This window comes from Salmo trutta, chromosome 9, assembly GCF_901001165.1.
Source record: "Salmo trutta chromosome 9, fSalTru1.1, whole genome shotgun sequence".
Lineage (NCBI taxonomy): Eukaryota > Metazoa > Chordata > Actinopteri > Salmoniformes > Salmonidae > Salmo > Salmo trutta.
Window position 1 is genome coordinate 44,288,145 of NC_042965.1, and position 18,035 is coordinate 44,306,179.

At 47.5% G+C, this 18,035-nt stretch overlaps 1 protein-coding gene across 1 annotated transcript in view; it reads left to right on the forward strand.

Moving 5' to 3' along the window:
- cspg4ba (chondroitin sulfate proteoglycan 4ba) overlaps nucleotides 1-14,404 on the forward strand; it is a 57,165-nt gene extending 42,761 nt beyond the window's left edge. The window contains exons 9-11 of the mRNA XM_029761987.1: nucleotides 12,938-13,036; nucleotides 13,255-13,437; nucleotides 13,884-14,404. Coding sequence (XP_029617847.1) covers nucleotides 12,938-13,036; nucleotides 13,255-13,437; nucleotides 13,884-14,222 — 621 coding nt within the window. The 3' untranslated portion in view covers nucleotides 14,223-14,404. The remainder of the gene's footprint in view (nucleotides 1-12,937; nucleotides 13,037-13,254; nucleotides 13,438-13,883) is intronic.
- Nucleotides 14,405-18,035: the final 3,631 nt, after the last annotated feature.

Below are 18,035 nucleotides of genomic sequence, written 5' to 3' on the forward strand. Positions count from 1 at the left end.
CTATCCCCTAGAGACACACTATCCCCTAGAGAGACACTATCCCCTAGAGAGACACTATCCCCTAGAGACACTATCCCCTAGACACTATCCCCTAGAGAGACACTATCCCCTAGAGACACTATCCCATAGACACTATCCCCTAGAGACACACTATTCCCTAGAGAGACACTATCCCCTAGAGAGACACTGTCCCCTAGAGAGACACTATCCCCTAGAGAGACACTATCCCCTAGAGAGACACTATCCCATAGAGAGACACTATCCCCTAGAGAGACACTATCCCCTAGAGAGACACTATCCTCTAGAGACACTATCCCTAGACACTATCCCCTAGACACTATCCCCTAGAGACACTATCCCCTAGAGAGACACTATCCCCTAGAGACACTATCCCCTAGACACTATCCCCTAGAGACTATCCCCTAGACACTATCCCCTAGAGACATTATCCCCTAGAGAGACACTATCCCCTAGAGAGACACTATCCCCTAGAGACACTATCCCCTAGAGACACTATCCCCTAGAGAGACACTATCCCCTAGAGAGACACTATCCCCTAGAGAGACACTATCCCTAGAGAGACACTATCCCCTAGACACTATCCCCTAGAGAGACACTATCCCCTAGAGACACTATCCCCTAGACACTATCCCCTAGACACTATCCCCTAGACACTATCCCCTAGAGACACTATACCCTAGAGACACTATCCCCTAGAGAGACACTATCCCCTAGAGACACTATCCCCTAGAGAGACACTATCCCCTAGAGACACTATCCCCTAGAGACACTATCCCCTAGACACTATCCCCTAGACACTATCCCCTAGACACTATCCCCTAGACACTATCCCTAGAGACACTATCCCCTAGAGAGACACTATCCCCTAGAGACACTATCCCCTAGACACTATCCCCTAGAGAGACACTATCCCCTAGAGACACTATCCCCTAGACACTATCCCCTAGAGAGACACTATCCCCTAGAGAGACACTATCCCGTAGAGACACTATCCCCTAGAGAGACACTATCCCTAGACACTATCCCCTAGACACTATCCCCTAGAGACAATATCCCATAGACACTATCCCCTAGAGACACTATTCCCCTGACCACTATCCCCTAGAAGACACTATCCCCTAGAGAGACACTATCCGCTAGAGACACTATCCCCTAGACACTATCCCCTAGAGAGACACTATCCCCTAGAGACACTATCCCCTAGACACTATCCCCTAGACACTATCCCCTAGAGACACTATCCCCTAGAGACACTATCCCCTAGAGACACTATCCCCTAGAGACACTATCCCCTAGACACTATCCCCTAGAGAGACACTATCCCCTAGAGAGACACTATCCCTAGGAGACACTATCCCTAGAGACACTATCTCCCTAGCCACTATCCCCGAGACACTATCCCCTAGAGACACTATCCCCTAGAGAGACACTATCCCCTAGAGACACTATCCCCTAGAGAGACACTATCCCCTAGACACTATCCCCTAGAGAGACACTATCCCCTAGAGAGACACTATCCCCTAGAGAGACACTATCCCCTAGAGACACTATCCCCTAGAGACACTATCCCCTAGACACTATCCTCTAGAGACAACTATCCCCTAGAGAGACCACTATCCCCTAGAGAGTCACTATCCCCTAGAGACACTATCCCCTAGAGAGACACTATCCCCTAGACACTATACCCTAGAGAGACTATCCCCTAGAGAGACACTATCCCCTAGAGACACTATCCCCTAGACACTATCCCCTAGAGAGACACTATCCCCTAGATACACTATCCCCTAGAGAGACAACTATCCCCTAGAGAGACACTATCCCCTAGAGACACTATCTCCTAGAGAGACACTATCCCTAGAGAGACACTATAGAGACACGATCCCCCTAGAGACACTATCCCCTAGAGAGAGACACTATCCCCTAGAGACACTATCCCCTAGAGAGACACTATCCCCTAGAGACACTATCCCCTAGAGACACTATCCACTAGAGAGACACTATCCCCTAGAGAGACACTATCCCCTAGAGAGACACTATCCCCTAGAGAGACACTATCCCCTAGACACTATCCCCTAGAGAGACACTATCCCCTAGAGAGACACTATCCCCTAGACACTATCCCCTAGAGACACTATCCCCGAGAGACACTATCCCCTAGAGACACTATCCCCTAGAGAGACACTATCCCCTAGAGAGACACTATCCCCTAGAGACACTATCCCCTAGAGACACACTATCCCCTAGAGAGACACTATCCCCTAGAGAGACACTATCCCCTAGAGAGACACTATCCCCTAGAGACACTATCCCATAGACACTATCCCCTAGAGACACACTATCCCCTAGAGAGACACTATCCCCTAGAGAGACACTGTCCCCTAGAGAGACACTATCCCCTAGAGAGACACTATCCCCTAGAGAGACACTATCCCATAGAGAGACACTATCCCCTAGAGAGACACTATCCCCTAGAGAGACACTATCCTCTAGAGACACTATCCCCTAGACACTATCCCCTAGACACTATCCCCTAGAGACACTATCCCCTAGAGAGACACTATCCCCTAGAGACACTATCCCCTAGACACTATCCCCTAGAGACTATCCCCTAGACACTATCCCCTAGAGACATTATCCCCTAGAGAGACACTATCCCCTAGAGAGACACTATCCCCTAGAGAGACACTATCCCCTAGAGACACTATCCCCTAGAGACACTATCCCCTAGAGAGACACTATCCCCTAGAGAGACACTATCCCCTAGAGAGACACTATCCCTAGAGAGACACTATCCCCTAGACACTATCCCCTAGAGAGACACTATCCCCTAGAGACACTATCCCTAGACACTATCCCCTAGACACTATCCCCTAGAGACACTATCCCCTAGAGACACTATCCCCTAGAGACACTATCCCCTAGAGACACTATCCCCTAGAGAGACACTATCCCCTAGAGAGACACTATCCCCTAGAGACACTATCCCCTAGAGACACTATCCCCTAGACACTATCCCCTAGACACTATCCCCTAGACACTATCCCCTAGACACTATCCCCTAGACACTATCCCTAGAGACACTATCCCCTAGAGAGACACTATCCCCTAGAGACACTATCCCCTAGACACTATCCCCTAGAGAGACACTATCCCCTAGAGACACTATCCACTAGAGAGACACTATCCCCTAGAGAGACACTATCCCCTAGAGAGACACTATCCCTAGAGAGACACTATCCCCTAGACACTATCCCCTAGAGAGACACTATCCCCTAGAGAGACCTATCCCCTAGACACTATCCCCTAAGACACTATCCCCGGAGACACTATCCCCTAGAGACACTATCCCCTAGAGAGACACTATCCCCTAGAGAGACACTATCCCCTAGAGACACTATCCCCTAGAGACACACTATCCCCTAGAGAGACACTATCCCCTAGAGAGACACTATCCCTTAGAGAGACACTATCCCCTAGACACTATCCCCTAGAGAGACACTATCCCCTAGAGACACTATCCCATAGACACTATCCCCTAGAGACACACTATCCCCTAGAGAGACACTATCCCCTAGAGAGACACTGTCCCCTAGAGAGACACTATCCCCTAGAGAGACACTATCCCCTAGAGAGACACTATCCCATAGAGAGACACTATCCCCTAGAGAGACACTATCCCCTAGAGAGACACTATCCTCTAGAGACACTATCCCCTAGACACTATCCCCTAGACACTATCCCCTAGAGACACTATCCCCTAGAGAGACACTATCCCCTAGAGACACTATCCCCTAGACACTATCCCCTAGAGACTATCCCCTAGACACTATCCCCTAGAGACATTATCCCCTAGAGAGACACTATCCCCTAGAGAGACACTATCCCCTAGAGAGACACTATCCCCTAGAGACACTACCCCATAGACCTATCCCCTAGACCTATCCCCTGACACTATCCCTAGAGACACTATCCCCTAGAGAGACACTATCCCCTAGAGAGACACTATCCCCTAGAGACACTATCCCTAGAGAGACACTATCCCCTAGAGAGCATATCCCCTAGAGAGACAAACTATCCCCTAGAAGAGACACTATCCCTAGACCTAATCCCCTAGACACTATCCCCTAGAACACTATCCCCTACAACGATCCAGACACTATCCCCTAGAGACACTATCCCCTAGAGAAGACACTATCCCCTAGAGACACTATCCCCTAGAGAGACACTATCCCCTAGAGAGACACTATCCCCTAAGACACTATCACTAGAGACACTATCCCCTAGAGAGACACTAGCCCCTAAGAACACTAGCCCCGTAGAGACACTATACCCTAAGAGACACTATCCCTAGACACTAGCCCCTATACACTATCCCTAGAGACAATACCCCTAGAGAGACACTATCCCCTAGAGACACTATCCCCTAGACACTATCCCCTAGAGAGACACTATCCCCTAGAGAGACACTATCCCGTAGAGACACTATCCCCTAGAGAGACACTATCCCCTAGACACTATCCCCTAGACACTATCCCCTAGAGACAATATCCCCTAGAGACACTATCCCCTAGACACTATCCCCTAGAAACACTATCCCCTAGAGAGACACTATCCCCTAGAGAGACACTATCCCCTAGAGAGACACTATCCCCTAGAGACACTATCCCCTAGAGACACTATCCCCTAGAGACACTATCCCCTAGAGACACTATCCCCTAGAGAGAAACTATCCCCTAGAGAGACACTATCCCCTAGAGACACTATCCCCTAGAGACACTATCCCCTAGAGACACTATCCCCTAGACACTATCCCCTAGACACTATCCTCGAGACACTATCCCCTAGAGAGACACTATCCCCTAGAGAGACACTATCCCCTAGAGAGACACTATCCCCTAGAGACACTATCCCCTAGAGAGACACTATCCCCTAGAGAGACTATCCCCTAGAGAGACACTATCCCCTAGAGAGACTATCCCCTAGAGAGACACTATGCCCTAGAGACACTATCCCCTAGACACTATCCCCTAGAGAGACACTATCCCCTAGAGACAATATCCCCTAGAGAGACACTATCCCCTAGAGAGACACTATCCCCTAGAGACACTATCCCCTAGAGAGACACTATCCCCTAGAGAGACACTATCCCCTAGAGACACTATCCCCTAGAGACACTATCCCCTAGAGACATTATCCCCTAGAGAGACACTATCCCCTAGAGAGACACTATCCCCTAGAGACACTATCCACTAGAGAGAAAATATCCCCTAGAGAGACACTATCCCCTAGAGAGACACTATCCCCTAGACACTATCCCCTAGACACTATCCCCTAGAGAGACACTATCCCTTAGAGAGACACTATCCCCTAGACACTATCCCCTAGAGACACTATCCCCTAGAGACACTATCCCCTAGAGAGACACTATCCCCTAGAGAGACACTATCCCCTAGAGAGACACTATCCCCTAAGAGAACCCCTAGAGACACTATCCCCTAGAGACACACTATCCCCTAGAGAGACACTATCCCCTAGAGAGACACTATCCCCTAGAGACACTATCCCCTAGACACTATCCCCTAGAGAGACACTATCCCCTAGAGACACTATCCCATAGACACTGTCCCCTAGAGACACACTATCCCCTAGAGAGACACTATCCCCTAGAGAGACACTATCCCCTAAAGACACTATCCCCTAGAGAGACACTATCCCCTAGAGAGACACTATCCCTTAGAGAGACACTATCCCCTAGAGAGACACTATCCCCGAGAGACACTATCCCCGAGAGACACTATCCCCTAGAGAGACACTATCCCCTAGAGAGACACTATCCCCTAGAGAGACACTATCCCCTAGAGAGACACTATCCCCTAGAGAGACACTATCCTCTAGAGACACTATCCCCTAGACACTATCCCCTAGAGACACTATCCCCTAGAGACACTATCCCCTAGAGAGACACTGTCCCCTAGAGAGACACTATCCCCTAGAGAGACATTATCCCCTAGACACTATCCCCTAGAGACACTATCCCCTAGAGAGACACTATCCCCTAGAGAGACACTATCCCCTAGAGACACTATCTCCTAGAGAGACACTATCCCCTAGACACTATCCCTTAGAGAGACACTATCCCCTAGAGAGACACTATCCCCTAGAGAGACACTATCCCCTAGAGACTATCCCCTAGACACTATCCCCTAGAGAGACACTATCCCCTAGAGAGACACTATCCCCTAGAGAGACACTGTCCCCTAGAGAGACACTGTCCCCTAGAGACTATCCCCTAGAGACTATCCCCTAGAGACACTATCCCCTAGAGAGACACTATCCCCTAGAGAGACACTATCCCCTAGACACTATCCCCTAGAGAAACTATCCCCTAGAGACACTATCCCCTAGAGAGACACTATCCCCTAGAGAGACACTATCCCCTAGAGAGACACTATCCCCTAGAGAGACACTATCCCCTAGACACTATCCCCTAGACACTATCCTAACTATCCCCTAGACACACTATCCCCTAGAGAAACACTATCCCCTAGAGAGACACTATCCCCTAGAGACACTATCCCCTAGAGAGACACTATCCCCTAGACACTATCCCCTAGAGAGACAATATCCCCTAGAGAGACACTATCTACTAGAGAGACACTATCCCCTAGAGACACTATCCCCTAGAGACACTATCCCCTAGAGAGACACTATCCCCTAGAGAGACACTATCCCCTAGACACTATCCCCTAGAGACACTATCCCCTAGTCACTATCCCCTAGAGACTATCCCCTAGAGACACTATCCCCTAGAGAGACACTATCCCCTAGAGACACTATCCCCTAGACACTATCCCCTAGAGAGACACTATCCCCTAGAGAGACACTATCCCCTAGAGAGACACTATCCCCTAGAGAGACACTATCCCCGAGAGAGACACTATCCCCTAGAGACACTATCCCCTAGACACTATCCCCTAGAGAGACACTATTCCCTAGACACTATCCCCTAGACACTATCCCCTAGAGACACTATCCCCTAGACACTATCCCCTAGAGACACTATCCCCTAGAGAGACACTATCCCCTAGAGAGACACTATCCCCTAGAGAGACACTATCCCCTAGAGAGACACTATCCCCTAGAGAGACACTATCCCCTAGAGGACACTATCCCTAGACACTATCCCCTAGCGAACTATCCCCTAGCGACACTATCCCTAGAGACAATCTCCCCTAGACACTATCCCCTAGAGACACTATCCCCTAGAGAGACACTATCCCCTAGAGAGACACTATCCCCTAGAGAGACACTATCCCCTAGAGACACTATCCCCTAGAGAGACACTATCCCCTAGAGACACTATCCCCTAGAGAGACACTATCCCCTAGAGAGACACTATCCCCTAGAGAGACACTATCCCCTAGAGAGACACTATCCCCTAGAGACACTATCCCCTAGACACTATCCCCTAGAGACACTATCCCCTAGAGAGACACTATCCCCTAGAGAGACACTATCCCCTAGAGACAATATCCCCTAGAGAGACACTATCCCCTAGACACTATCCCCTAGAGAGACTATCCCCTAGAGAGACACTATCCCCTAGAGACACTATCCCCTAGAGAGACACTATCCCCTAGAGAGACACTATCCCCTAGAGAGACACTATCCCCTAGAGACACTATCCCCTAGAGAGACACTATCCCCTGGAGAGACACTATCCCCTAGAGACACTATCCCCTAGAGACACACTATCCCCTAGAGACACTATCCCCTAGAGACACTATCCCCTAGAGAGACACTATCCCCTAGAGACACTATCCCCTAGAGAGACACTATCCCCTAGAGAGACACTATCCCCTAGAGAGACACTATCCCCTAGAGACACTATACCCTAGACACTATCCCCCTAGAGAGACACTATCCCCTAGAGACCCTATCCATAGACACTTATCCCCTAGAGACACACTATCCCTAGAGAGACACTATCCCCTAGAGAGACACTATCCCCTAAAGACACTATCCCCTAGAGAGACACTATCCCCTAGAGAGACACTATCCCTAGAGAGACACTATCCCCTAGAGACACTATCCCCTAGAGACACACTATCCCCTAGAGACACACTATCCCCTAGAGAGACACTATCCCCTAGAGAGACACTATCCCCTAGAGAGACACTATCCCCTAGAGACACACTATCCCCTAGAGAGACACTATCCCCTAGAGAGACACTATCCCCTAGAGAGACACTATCCCCTAGACAGACACTATCCCCTAGAGAGACACTATCCCTAGAGAGACACTATCCCTAGAGCACTATCCCCTAGAGAGACACTATCCCTCTATCCCCGTAGAGAGACACTATCCCCTAGAGAGGACACTATTCCCCTAGGACACTTTCCCCTAGAGAGACACTATCCACTAGAGAGACACTATCCCTAGACACTTCCCCTAGAGAGACACTATCCCCTAGAGAGACACTATCCCCTAGAGACACTATCCCTAGAGAGACACTATCCCCTAGAGAGGACACTATCCCCTAGAGAGACACTATCCCCCTAGAGACCACTATCCCCTAGAGAGGACACCTATCCCCTAGACCACACTATCCACTAGAGACCCACTATCCCCTTAGAGAGTGACACTATCCCTAGGAGAGACACTATCCCCTAGAGACACTATCCCATTTAGACACTATCCCCCCTAGAGACAACACTATCCCCTAGAGAGACACTATCCCCTAGAGAGACTATCCCCTAGAGAGACACTATCCCCTAGAGAGACACTATCCCCTAGACACTATCCCCTAGACACTATCCCCTAGACACTATCCCCTAGAGAGACACTATCCCCTAGAGAGACACTATCCCCTAGACACTATCCCCTAGAGAGACTATCCCCTAGAGAGACACTATCCCCTAGAGACACTATCCCTAGAGAGGCACTATCCCTAGAGACACTATCCCCTAGAGACACTATCCCCTAGAGAGACACTATCCCCTAGAGAGACACTATCCCCTAGAGAGACACTATCCCCTAGAGACACTATCCCCTAGAGACACTATCCCCTAGAGAGACACTATCCCCTAGAGAGACACTATCCCCTAGAGACACTATCCCCTAGAGAGACACTATCCCCTAGAGAGACACTATCCCCTAGAGAGACACTATCCCCTAGAGAGACAATATCCCCTAGAGAGACACTATCCCCTAGAGAGACACTATCCCCTAGAGACACTATCCCCTAGAGAGACACTATCCCCTAGAGAGACACTATCCCCTAGAGAGACACTATCCCCTAGAGAGACACTATCCCCTAGAGACACTATCCCCTAGAGACACTATCCCGTAGAGACACTATCCCCTAGAGACACTATCCCCTAGACACTATCCCCTAGAGAGACTATCCCCTAGAGAGACTATCCCCTAGACACTATCCCCTAGACACTATCCCCTAGAGAGACACTATCCCCTAGAGACACTATCCCCTAGACACTATCCCCTAGACACTATCCCCTAGAGAGACACTATCCCCTAGAGACACTATCCCATAGACACTATCCCCTAGAGATACACTATCCCCTAGAGACACTATCCCCTAGAGAGACACTATCCCCTAGAGACACTATCCCCTAGAGAGACACTATCCCCTAGAGAGACACTATCCCCTAGACACTATCCCCTAGACACTATCCCCTAGACACTATCCCCTAGACACTATCCCCTAGACACTATCCCCTAGACCAGTGGTTCTTAACCTTTATTGCCTTTACCTCCCTTATCTCACATCATTTGCTCACATTGTATATAGTCTTATTTTTTTCTACTGCATCATTGATTGTATGTTGTTTTACTCCATGTGTAACTCTGTGTTTTTGTATGTTGTCGAACTGCTTTGCTTTATCTTGGCCAGGTCGCAATTGTAAATGAGAACTTGTTCTCAACTTGCCTACCTGGTTAAATAAAGGTGAAATAAATAAATAAATAAAAATGTTGTTCAGTTTGCTGAACACATCAGCAAAATTGGCAAAGGCGGGCTCCCCAGTCTGTGTCCTCGAACACAGGCACAAGGGGGTGCGAGTGCTCAGACAGAAAATCACTCACTTCGGCACACAGCTCAAACAGCCTCTGTAGTGTTTTCCCTCTGTCTAGTTATATCGTGTGTGAAGCAGTAGCTGCTGATGCTCAGTCCCACTGTAACCACAGAGCCTTCAAAACAGTCGGTGATTCAGAGGCCTGGACATGATAAAGTGAATCATTTTACACTGCGTCATTCAAAACATCATGTAATTCAGGACATTCTCTTGCTGGCCAATGCCTCCCTGTGAATGATAGATTGGGATTTACCTTCTTTATGTGGACAATTAATCATTTCATTCTCTCAAGCGTTGATGCAGCACGATCCGTGCACACATGAAAATAGGATTTCCAATCGAGATTCTGCCCTGAGAAAATTCTGTCCCCGTTAGCTTCTTGCAGAACAGAATGTGCTCATTAATTTCCGAAATGTCTCTGTATCGCACAAACGCAATCAACTGGGCTTCCCCACTGACATCAATTGATTCGTCCAACAACAGAGATAATGGACCATTTTTTTTCTTCTCAATTTCCTTCATCAATTGATCAACAATATCAACGCCCATGTCATCGATCCTATGGCACACCGTGTTATTTGACAATGGTACAGTCTTCAGTGCATCAGCTGCTGTTTCATCATTCATTCATTCCTGGATAAAAACAGCAAGCACTCTAGCGCGCGGAGCAGAGGATCAAACATTGAGCGGCGGGCAGGCGGAGCAATGCGTACACACCGACATTGTCACCCGTTTCCGTGTGTCATCCGTTTCGGGAAAGTATCTGTGTAATTGCGCACCCAACTCACTCAGCTGCTTCGCTATATCACATTTGACATTGTCCGTAAGCTTGAGTTCATTTGTACACAAAATAAATCATACAATGATGGAAAGACCTGTGTGTTGTCCTTGTAAATGCAGACAGAGAAGAAGTCCATCTTCTTAATCGTAGCCTCAATTTTGTCCCGCAAATTCAATATAGTTGCGTAGAGTCCCTGTAATCCTAGATTCAGATCATTCAGGTGAGAAAAAAACATCACCCAGATAGACCAGTCGTGTGAGAAACTCATCATCATGCAAGCGGTCAGACAAGTGAAAATTATAGTCAGTAAAGAAAATTTTAAGCTCGTCTCTCAATTCCAAAAAATGTGTGAATACTTTGCCCCTTGATAACCAGCACACTTCTTTCTGTATGTTGTAAAAGCGTAACATGGTCGCTGCCCATATCATTTCATAGTGCAGAAAATACACGAGAGTTCCGGGGCCTTGCTTTAACAAAGTTAACCAATTTCAATGTAGTGTCCAAAACGTCATTCAAGGTTTTATATGTAAGATGGCTAAATAAAGAGCAAAATCATTGATTAATATTATATTATTTGTGCCCTGCTCCTATAAGAGCTCCTTGTCACTTCCCACGAGCCGGGTTGTGGCAAAAACTCACATGTATCGTATAGTGTGTGTGTGGCAGGCTTACAATGATGGCAAAAAACAACATTTGAGAGTGCGCTGACCCTGGTGCTAGAGGGGGTACAGCTGGAGGTTGAATATTTGAAAGGGTATGGGACTATAAAATGTTTGGGAACCACTGCCCTAGATCACCCCCAAACTATCCCCTAGACCACCCCCAAACTATCCCCTAAACCATCCCAAACTATTCCCTAGACCACCCCCAAACTATCCCCCAAACTATCCCCTAGACCACCCCAAACTATCCCCTAAACCATCCCCAAACTATCCCCTAGACCATCCCCAAGCTATCCCCTAGACCACCCCCAAACTATCCCCTAGACCACCCCCAAACTATCCCCTAGACCACCCCCAAACTATCCCCCAAACTATCCCCTAGACCACCCCCAAACTATCCCCTAGACCACCCCAAACTATCCCCTAGACCACCCCAAACTATCCCCTAGACCACCCACCCCGAAACTATCCCCTAGACCACCCCCAAACTATCCTCTAGACAACCACAAACTATTTTCTAGACCACCCCGAAACTATCCCCTAGACCACCCCAAACTATCCCCTAGACAACCCCAAACTATCTTCTAGACCACCCCCAAACTATCCCCTAGACCACCCCCAAACTATCCCCTAGACCACCCCAAACTGTCCCCTAGACCACCCCAAACTATACCCTAGACCACCCCCAAACTATCCCCTAGACCACCCCCAAACTATACCCTAGACCACCCCCAAACTATCCCCTAGACCACCCCAAACTATACCCTAGACCCCCCCAAACTATCCCCTAGACCACCCCAAACTATACCCTAGACCCCCCCAAACTATACCCTAGACCACCCCCAACTATCCCCTAGACCCCCCCAAACTATCCCCCAAACCATCCCCTAGACCCCCCCAAACCATCCCCTAGACCCCCCCAAACCATCCCCTAGACCTCCCCAAACTATACCCTAGACCACCCCAAACTATCCCCTAGACCCCCCCAAACCATCCTCTAGACCACCCCAAACTATCCTCTAGACCACCCCCAAACAGTCCCCTAGACCACCCCCAAACTATACCCTAAACTATCCCCTAGACCACCCCAAACTATACCCTAGACCACCCCCAAACCATCCCCTAGACCACCCCCAAACTATCCCCAAGCCACTATACTCATCTTTCTCACACTTGTTCTCACGCGCACATTTGTCTTTTCTTACAAGCACTGATTTTGCAGATAGTGGGTTTTTTGGAAAAAGATTTTACTTGCAATGACAGTGATATGTGGTTGTTTTTACCTACCTAAGTTGCACTGATAGTAAGTTGTTCTGGATAAGAGTGTCTGCTAAATGACTAAAAGGTCCATGTAAAAATGTCTCTTCTTCCTGTTTAGGTCAATGACACCTTCCTATTGGATGTCTCCAACGGGGTCACGGAGGTCAACAATATCAGCATGTCCGTGGACATCATCGCCCACCTCATCCCTCTACAGGTATTGTCATTTTTAAATTACTGCATTTTAGGTTTTGTATTGTGGCATTATTTATGCTATCATAGGTTTTTATTGTGCGTTGACAATTTATGGTTGTAAAGTGGTGTACAAATCAAAGTTTATTTATCATATGCACAGGATTCAGTGCAATGAAATGCTTTACATTTCAGTTTATGACTGCGGGCGAATAATAAATGCTAATCCTTCTACTACTACAGGTGTTGAACTTCACCCTCAGAGAGGGCGGGTCCAAGGCTTTGACCCAGGAAGTGCTCAGGGTCACCAACCGACACTTCTCTGGCCTCAACTTCCTGTATAGCTTGTCTGAACCCCCGCAGAATGGCCACATTGAACATTCACGTTACCCCGGGGTTCCTCTACGGGTTTTCACCAGACACCAGGTAATGTAAGACTCTATCTCTCTCTCTGTCGTTCTGTCTTTCTTCATGTTGAACAAAAAAAATATACAAATATGTGAAGTTCTCCAATGATTGTTCATATTTGGATTGTTTTTGCGAATAATATCAGAGAAGAATATATAGCCTACACAATCTAAAAACGCATCATATATTAGTACCTCAGGATGCTCGGTGTTTCATTGGTTTAGTTTCTCATGTGGAGTAATCAATCAAACTATTGATTATGATAACACTTTATAACCAATTTATAGACATGTGTAACACGTCATACAATGCTTTATGAATGCTTCATAATGAATTATACCTGTATGCCTTATTAATCTACTATGCACCTACATAAAGGACTTAACCCATACATAAGCATTTCTTAAATGAATCAAATTGTTTATTTTTAGTGTCTTAACTTTCTCGCCCTGTGACCCCTCTAGGTGGAGCAGGGGATAATCTACTACATCCATGACAGCAGTGAGACATTAGAAGACAACTTCACCGTTGTGGCCAACGACACAGGCCTGAGGAAACAGAGCTCTCCCTGCACCGTGTACATCCAGGTCACAGCCGTCAACGACCAGCATCCAATCATCACCGCCAACAGGGTTCTCAGGGTGAGTCCTCCAGTCATCACCACCAAACAGGGTTCTCAGGGTGAGTCCTCCAGTCATCACCACCAACAGGGTTCTCAGGGTGAGTCCTCCAGTCATCACCACCAACAGGGTTCTCAGGGTGAGTCCTCCAGTCATCACCACCAAACAGGGTTCTCAGGGTGAGTCCTCCAGTCATCACCACCAACAGGGTTCTCAGGGTGAGTCCTCCAGTCATCACCACCAACAGGGTTCTCAGGGTGAGTCCTCCAGTCATCACCACCAAACAGGGTTCTCAGGGTGAGTCCTCCAGTCATCACCACCAACAGGGTTCTCAGGGTGAGTCCTCCAGTCATCACCACCAACAGGGTCCTCAGGGTGAGTCCTCCAGTCATCACCACCAACAGGGCCCTCAGGGTGAGTCCTCCAGTCATCACCACCAACAGGGTTCTCAGGGTGAGTCCTCCAGTCATCACCACCAAACAGTGTTCTCAGGGTGAGTCCTCCAGTCATCACCACCAAACAGGGTTCTCAGGGTGAGTCCTCCAGTCATCACCACCAACAGGGTTCTCAGGGTGAGTCCTCCAGTCATCACCACCAACAGGGTCCTCAGGGTGAGTCCTCCAGTCATCACCACCAACAGGGTTCTCAGGGTGAGTCCTCCAGTCATCACCACCAAACAGGGTTCTCAGGGTGAGTCCTCCAGTCATCACCACCAACAGGGTTCTCAGGGTGAGTCCTCCAATCATCACCGCCGACAGGGTTCTCAGGGTGAGTCCTCCAGTCATCACCACCAAACAGGGTTCTCAGGGTGAGTCCTCCAGTCATCACCACCAACAGGGTTCTCAGGGTGAGTCCTCCAGTCATCACCACCAACAGGGTTCTCAGGGTGAGTCCTCCAGTCATCACCACCAACAGGATTCTCAGGGTGAGTCCTCCAGTCATCACCACCAACAGGGTTCTCAGGGTGAGTCCTCCAGTCATCACCACCAACAGGGTTCTCAGGGTGAGTCCTCCAATCATCACCACCGACAGGGTTCTCAGGGTGAGTCCTCCAGTCATCACCACCAACAGGGTTCTCAGGGTGAGAACCCATCCTTACACACACCTGGCAACCCTCATTACGCACACCTGGCAACCCAGGTCCTGTCATATAGGACTGGTGACAGTACAGGCCCTGTCATATAGGACTGGTGACAGTACAGGATCTGTCATATAGGACTGGTGACAGTACAGGTCCTGTCATATAGGACTGGTGACAGTAAAGGTCCTGTCACAAATGGCTCCCTGGCTATTAACTATAGAGTGCACTACATTTGACTAGAGCCCTATTGGCCCTGATCTCCCTGGTCAAAAGAAGTGCATTTTAAAGAGAATGCAAGATGGCGTCTGACAGTATAGTCACCTGTCCATCTGCTAGCTAGTTACAGTAAATGCTCAGTTACAGTAAGCAGCTCAGTTGATTGTTGAGTGGCTGTAGTCTAACATGTCGTTAGATAGAAGTCCTAGCTGTTCAAAGTGACTGAAGTTCCAGGAAGTACAGCTTTTTGTTCTCGTTAGTGCTTTGTCCTGAATGCAACACATTCCTTTCAGCTCTTCTCATGGTTCAGGAATTCCTTTCTTCCACACACCGCTGCTGTCTGAAATCCCACCCTATTCCATATACAGTTAAAGTCGGAAGTTTACATACACTTAGGTTGGAGTCATTAAAACTCGTTTTTCAACACTCCACAAATTTCTTGTTAACAAACTATAGTTTTGGCAAGTCAGTTAGGACATCTACTTTGTGCATGACAAGTAATTTTTCCAACAATTGTTTACAGACAGATTATTTCACTTATAATTCACTGTATCACAATTCCAGTAGGTCAGAAATGTACATACACTAAGTTGACTGTGCCTTTTAAACAGCTTGGAAAATTCCAGAAAATGATGTCATGGCTTTAGAAGCTTCTGATAGGCTAATTGACATAATTTGAGTCCATTGGAGGTGTACCTGTGGATGTATTTCAAGGTCTACCTTCAAACTCCGTGCCTCTTTGCTTGACATCATGGCTTTAGAACAACAAACCTGCCAAGAGAGGGCCGTCCACCAAAACTCATAGACCAGGCAAGGAGGGCATTAATCAGAGAGGCAACAAAGAGACCAAAGATAACCCTGAAGGAGCTGCAAAGCTCCACAGCGGAGATTGGAGTATCTGTCCATAGGACCACTTTAAGCCGTACACGCCACAGAGCTGGGCTTTACGGAAGAGTGGCCAGAAACATTTGGTGTTTGCTAAAAGGCATGTGGGAGACTTTCCAAACATATGGAAGTAGGTACTCTGGTCAGATGAGGGGTGGCAGGGTAGCCTAGTGGTTAGAGTGTTGGATTAGTAACTGAAAGGTTGCAAGTTCAAATCCCCGAGCTGACAAGGTACAAATCTGTCGTTCTGCTCCTGAACAAGGCAATTAACCCACTGTACCTAGGCTGCCATTGAAAATAAGCTTTTGTCCTTAACTGACTTGCCTAGTTAAATAAAATGATACTAAAATTGAGCTTTCTGGCCATCAAGGAAAATGCTATGTCTGGTGCAAACCCAAAGAACAACATCCCCACAGTGAAGCATGGTGGTGGCAGCATCATGCTGTGGGCATGTTTTTCATCGGCAGGGACTAGGAAACTGGTCAGAATTGAAAGAATGATGGATGGCGCTAAATACAAGGGAAACTTGAGTTTTGAGACTGGAACGGATGTTCACCTTTCAGCAGGAAAATGACCCTAAGCATACTGCTAAAGCAACACTTGAGTGGTTTAAGGGGAAACATTTAAATGTCTTGGAATGGCCTAGTCAAAGCCCAGACCTCAATTCAATTGAGAATCTGTGGTATGACTTAAAGATAGCTGTACACCAGCGGAACCCATCCAACTTGAAGGAGCTGGAGCAGTTTTGCCTTGAAGAATGGGCAAAAAGCCCAGTGGCTAGATGTGCCAAGCTTACAGAGACATACACCATGAGACTTGCAGCTGAAAATTCGGCAAAATGTGGCTGTACAAAGTATTGAATAGTTATGCACGCTCAAGTTTTCATTTTTTTTTTGTCTTATTTCTTGTTTGTTTCACAAGAAAAAATATTTTGCATCTTCAAAGTGGTAGGTATGTTGTGTAAATCAAATGATACAACCCCCCCCAAAAAAAAAAAATCAATTTAATTCCAGGTTGTAAGGCAACAAATAAGGAAAAATAGGGGTTGAATACTTTCGCATGTCATAGTACGGGGGTCAGTTCAAAACCATATTTACAATGTACAGGGATACTGGAGTGATGGAGTTAGATATGTATAGTAGTAAACATACTATATACAGGGTCAGTTCAAAACCATATTTACAATGTACAGGGATACTGGAGTGATGGAGGTAGATATGTATAGTAGTAAACATACTATATACAGGGTCAGTTCAATACCATGTTAACAATGTACAGGGATACTGGAGTGATGGAGGTAGATATGTATGAGGGTAAGGTGACTCGTCATCAGGATATATGATGAACAGAGTAGCAGCAGCGTATATGATGATTGTATGTGTGTGTGTGTGTGTGAGCAAATGAAGTGAGTCCGTGTGTGTGTGTTGGAGTGTCAGTGTGCATGAGTGTGCTTGTGTTGTTCCTGTCCTCAGCCGTAGCCTTCCACAAGGCTGTTTTTTAAATCAGGACTAGGCAGCATCCGCATGAGTTTGCTTTAAAAATATCTGTTTGTCTGTTTGCTGTCCTCTCCCTCTGTGACTTCCTCTGAAGCCTCACATTGGAAGTGCACTTCCTGTGTACACACACACAAACACACAAACACACATACACACCTAATTCACCCACACTCACACACAGGTCCTTTGAGGTCTGAACTCTCCTGTGGTCACTAGATGGTGACTAGATGTTAACCTCTCCTGTGGTGACTAGATGTTGGTCTCTCCTGTGGTGACTAGATGTTAACCTCTCCTGTGGTGACTAGATGTTAACCTCTC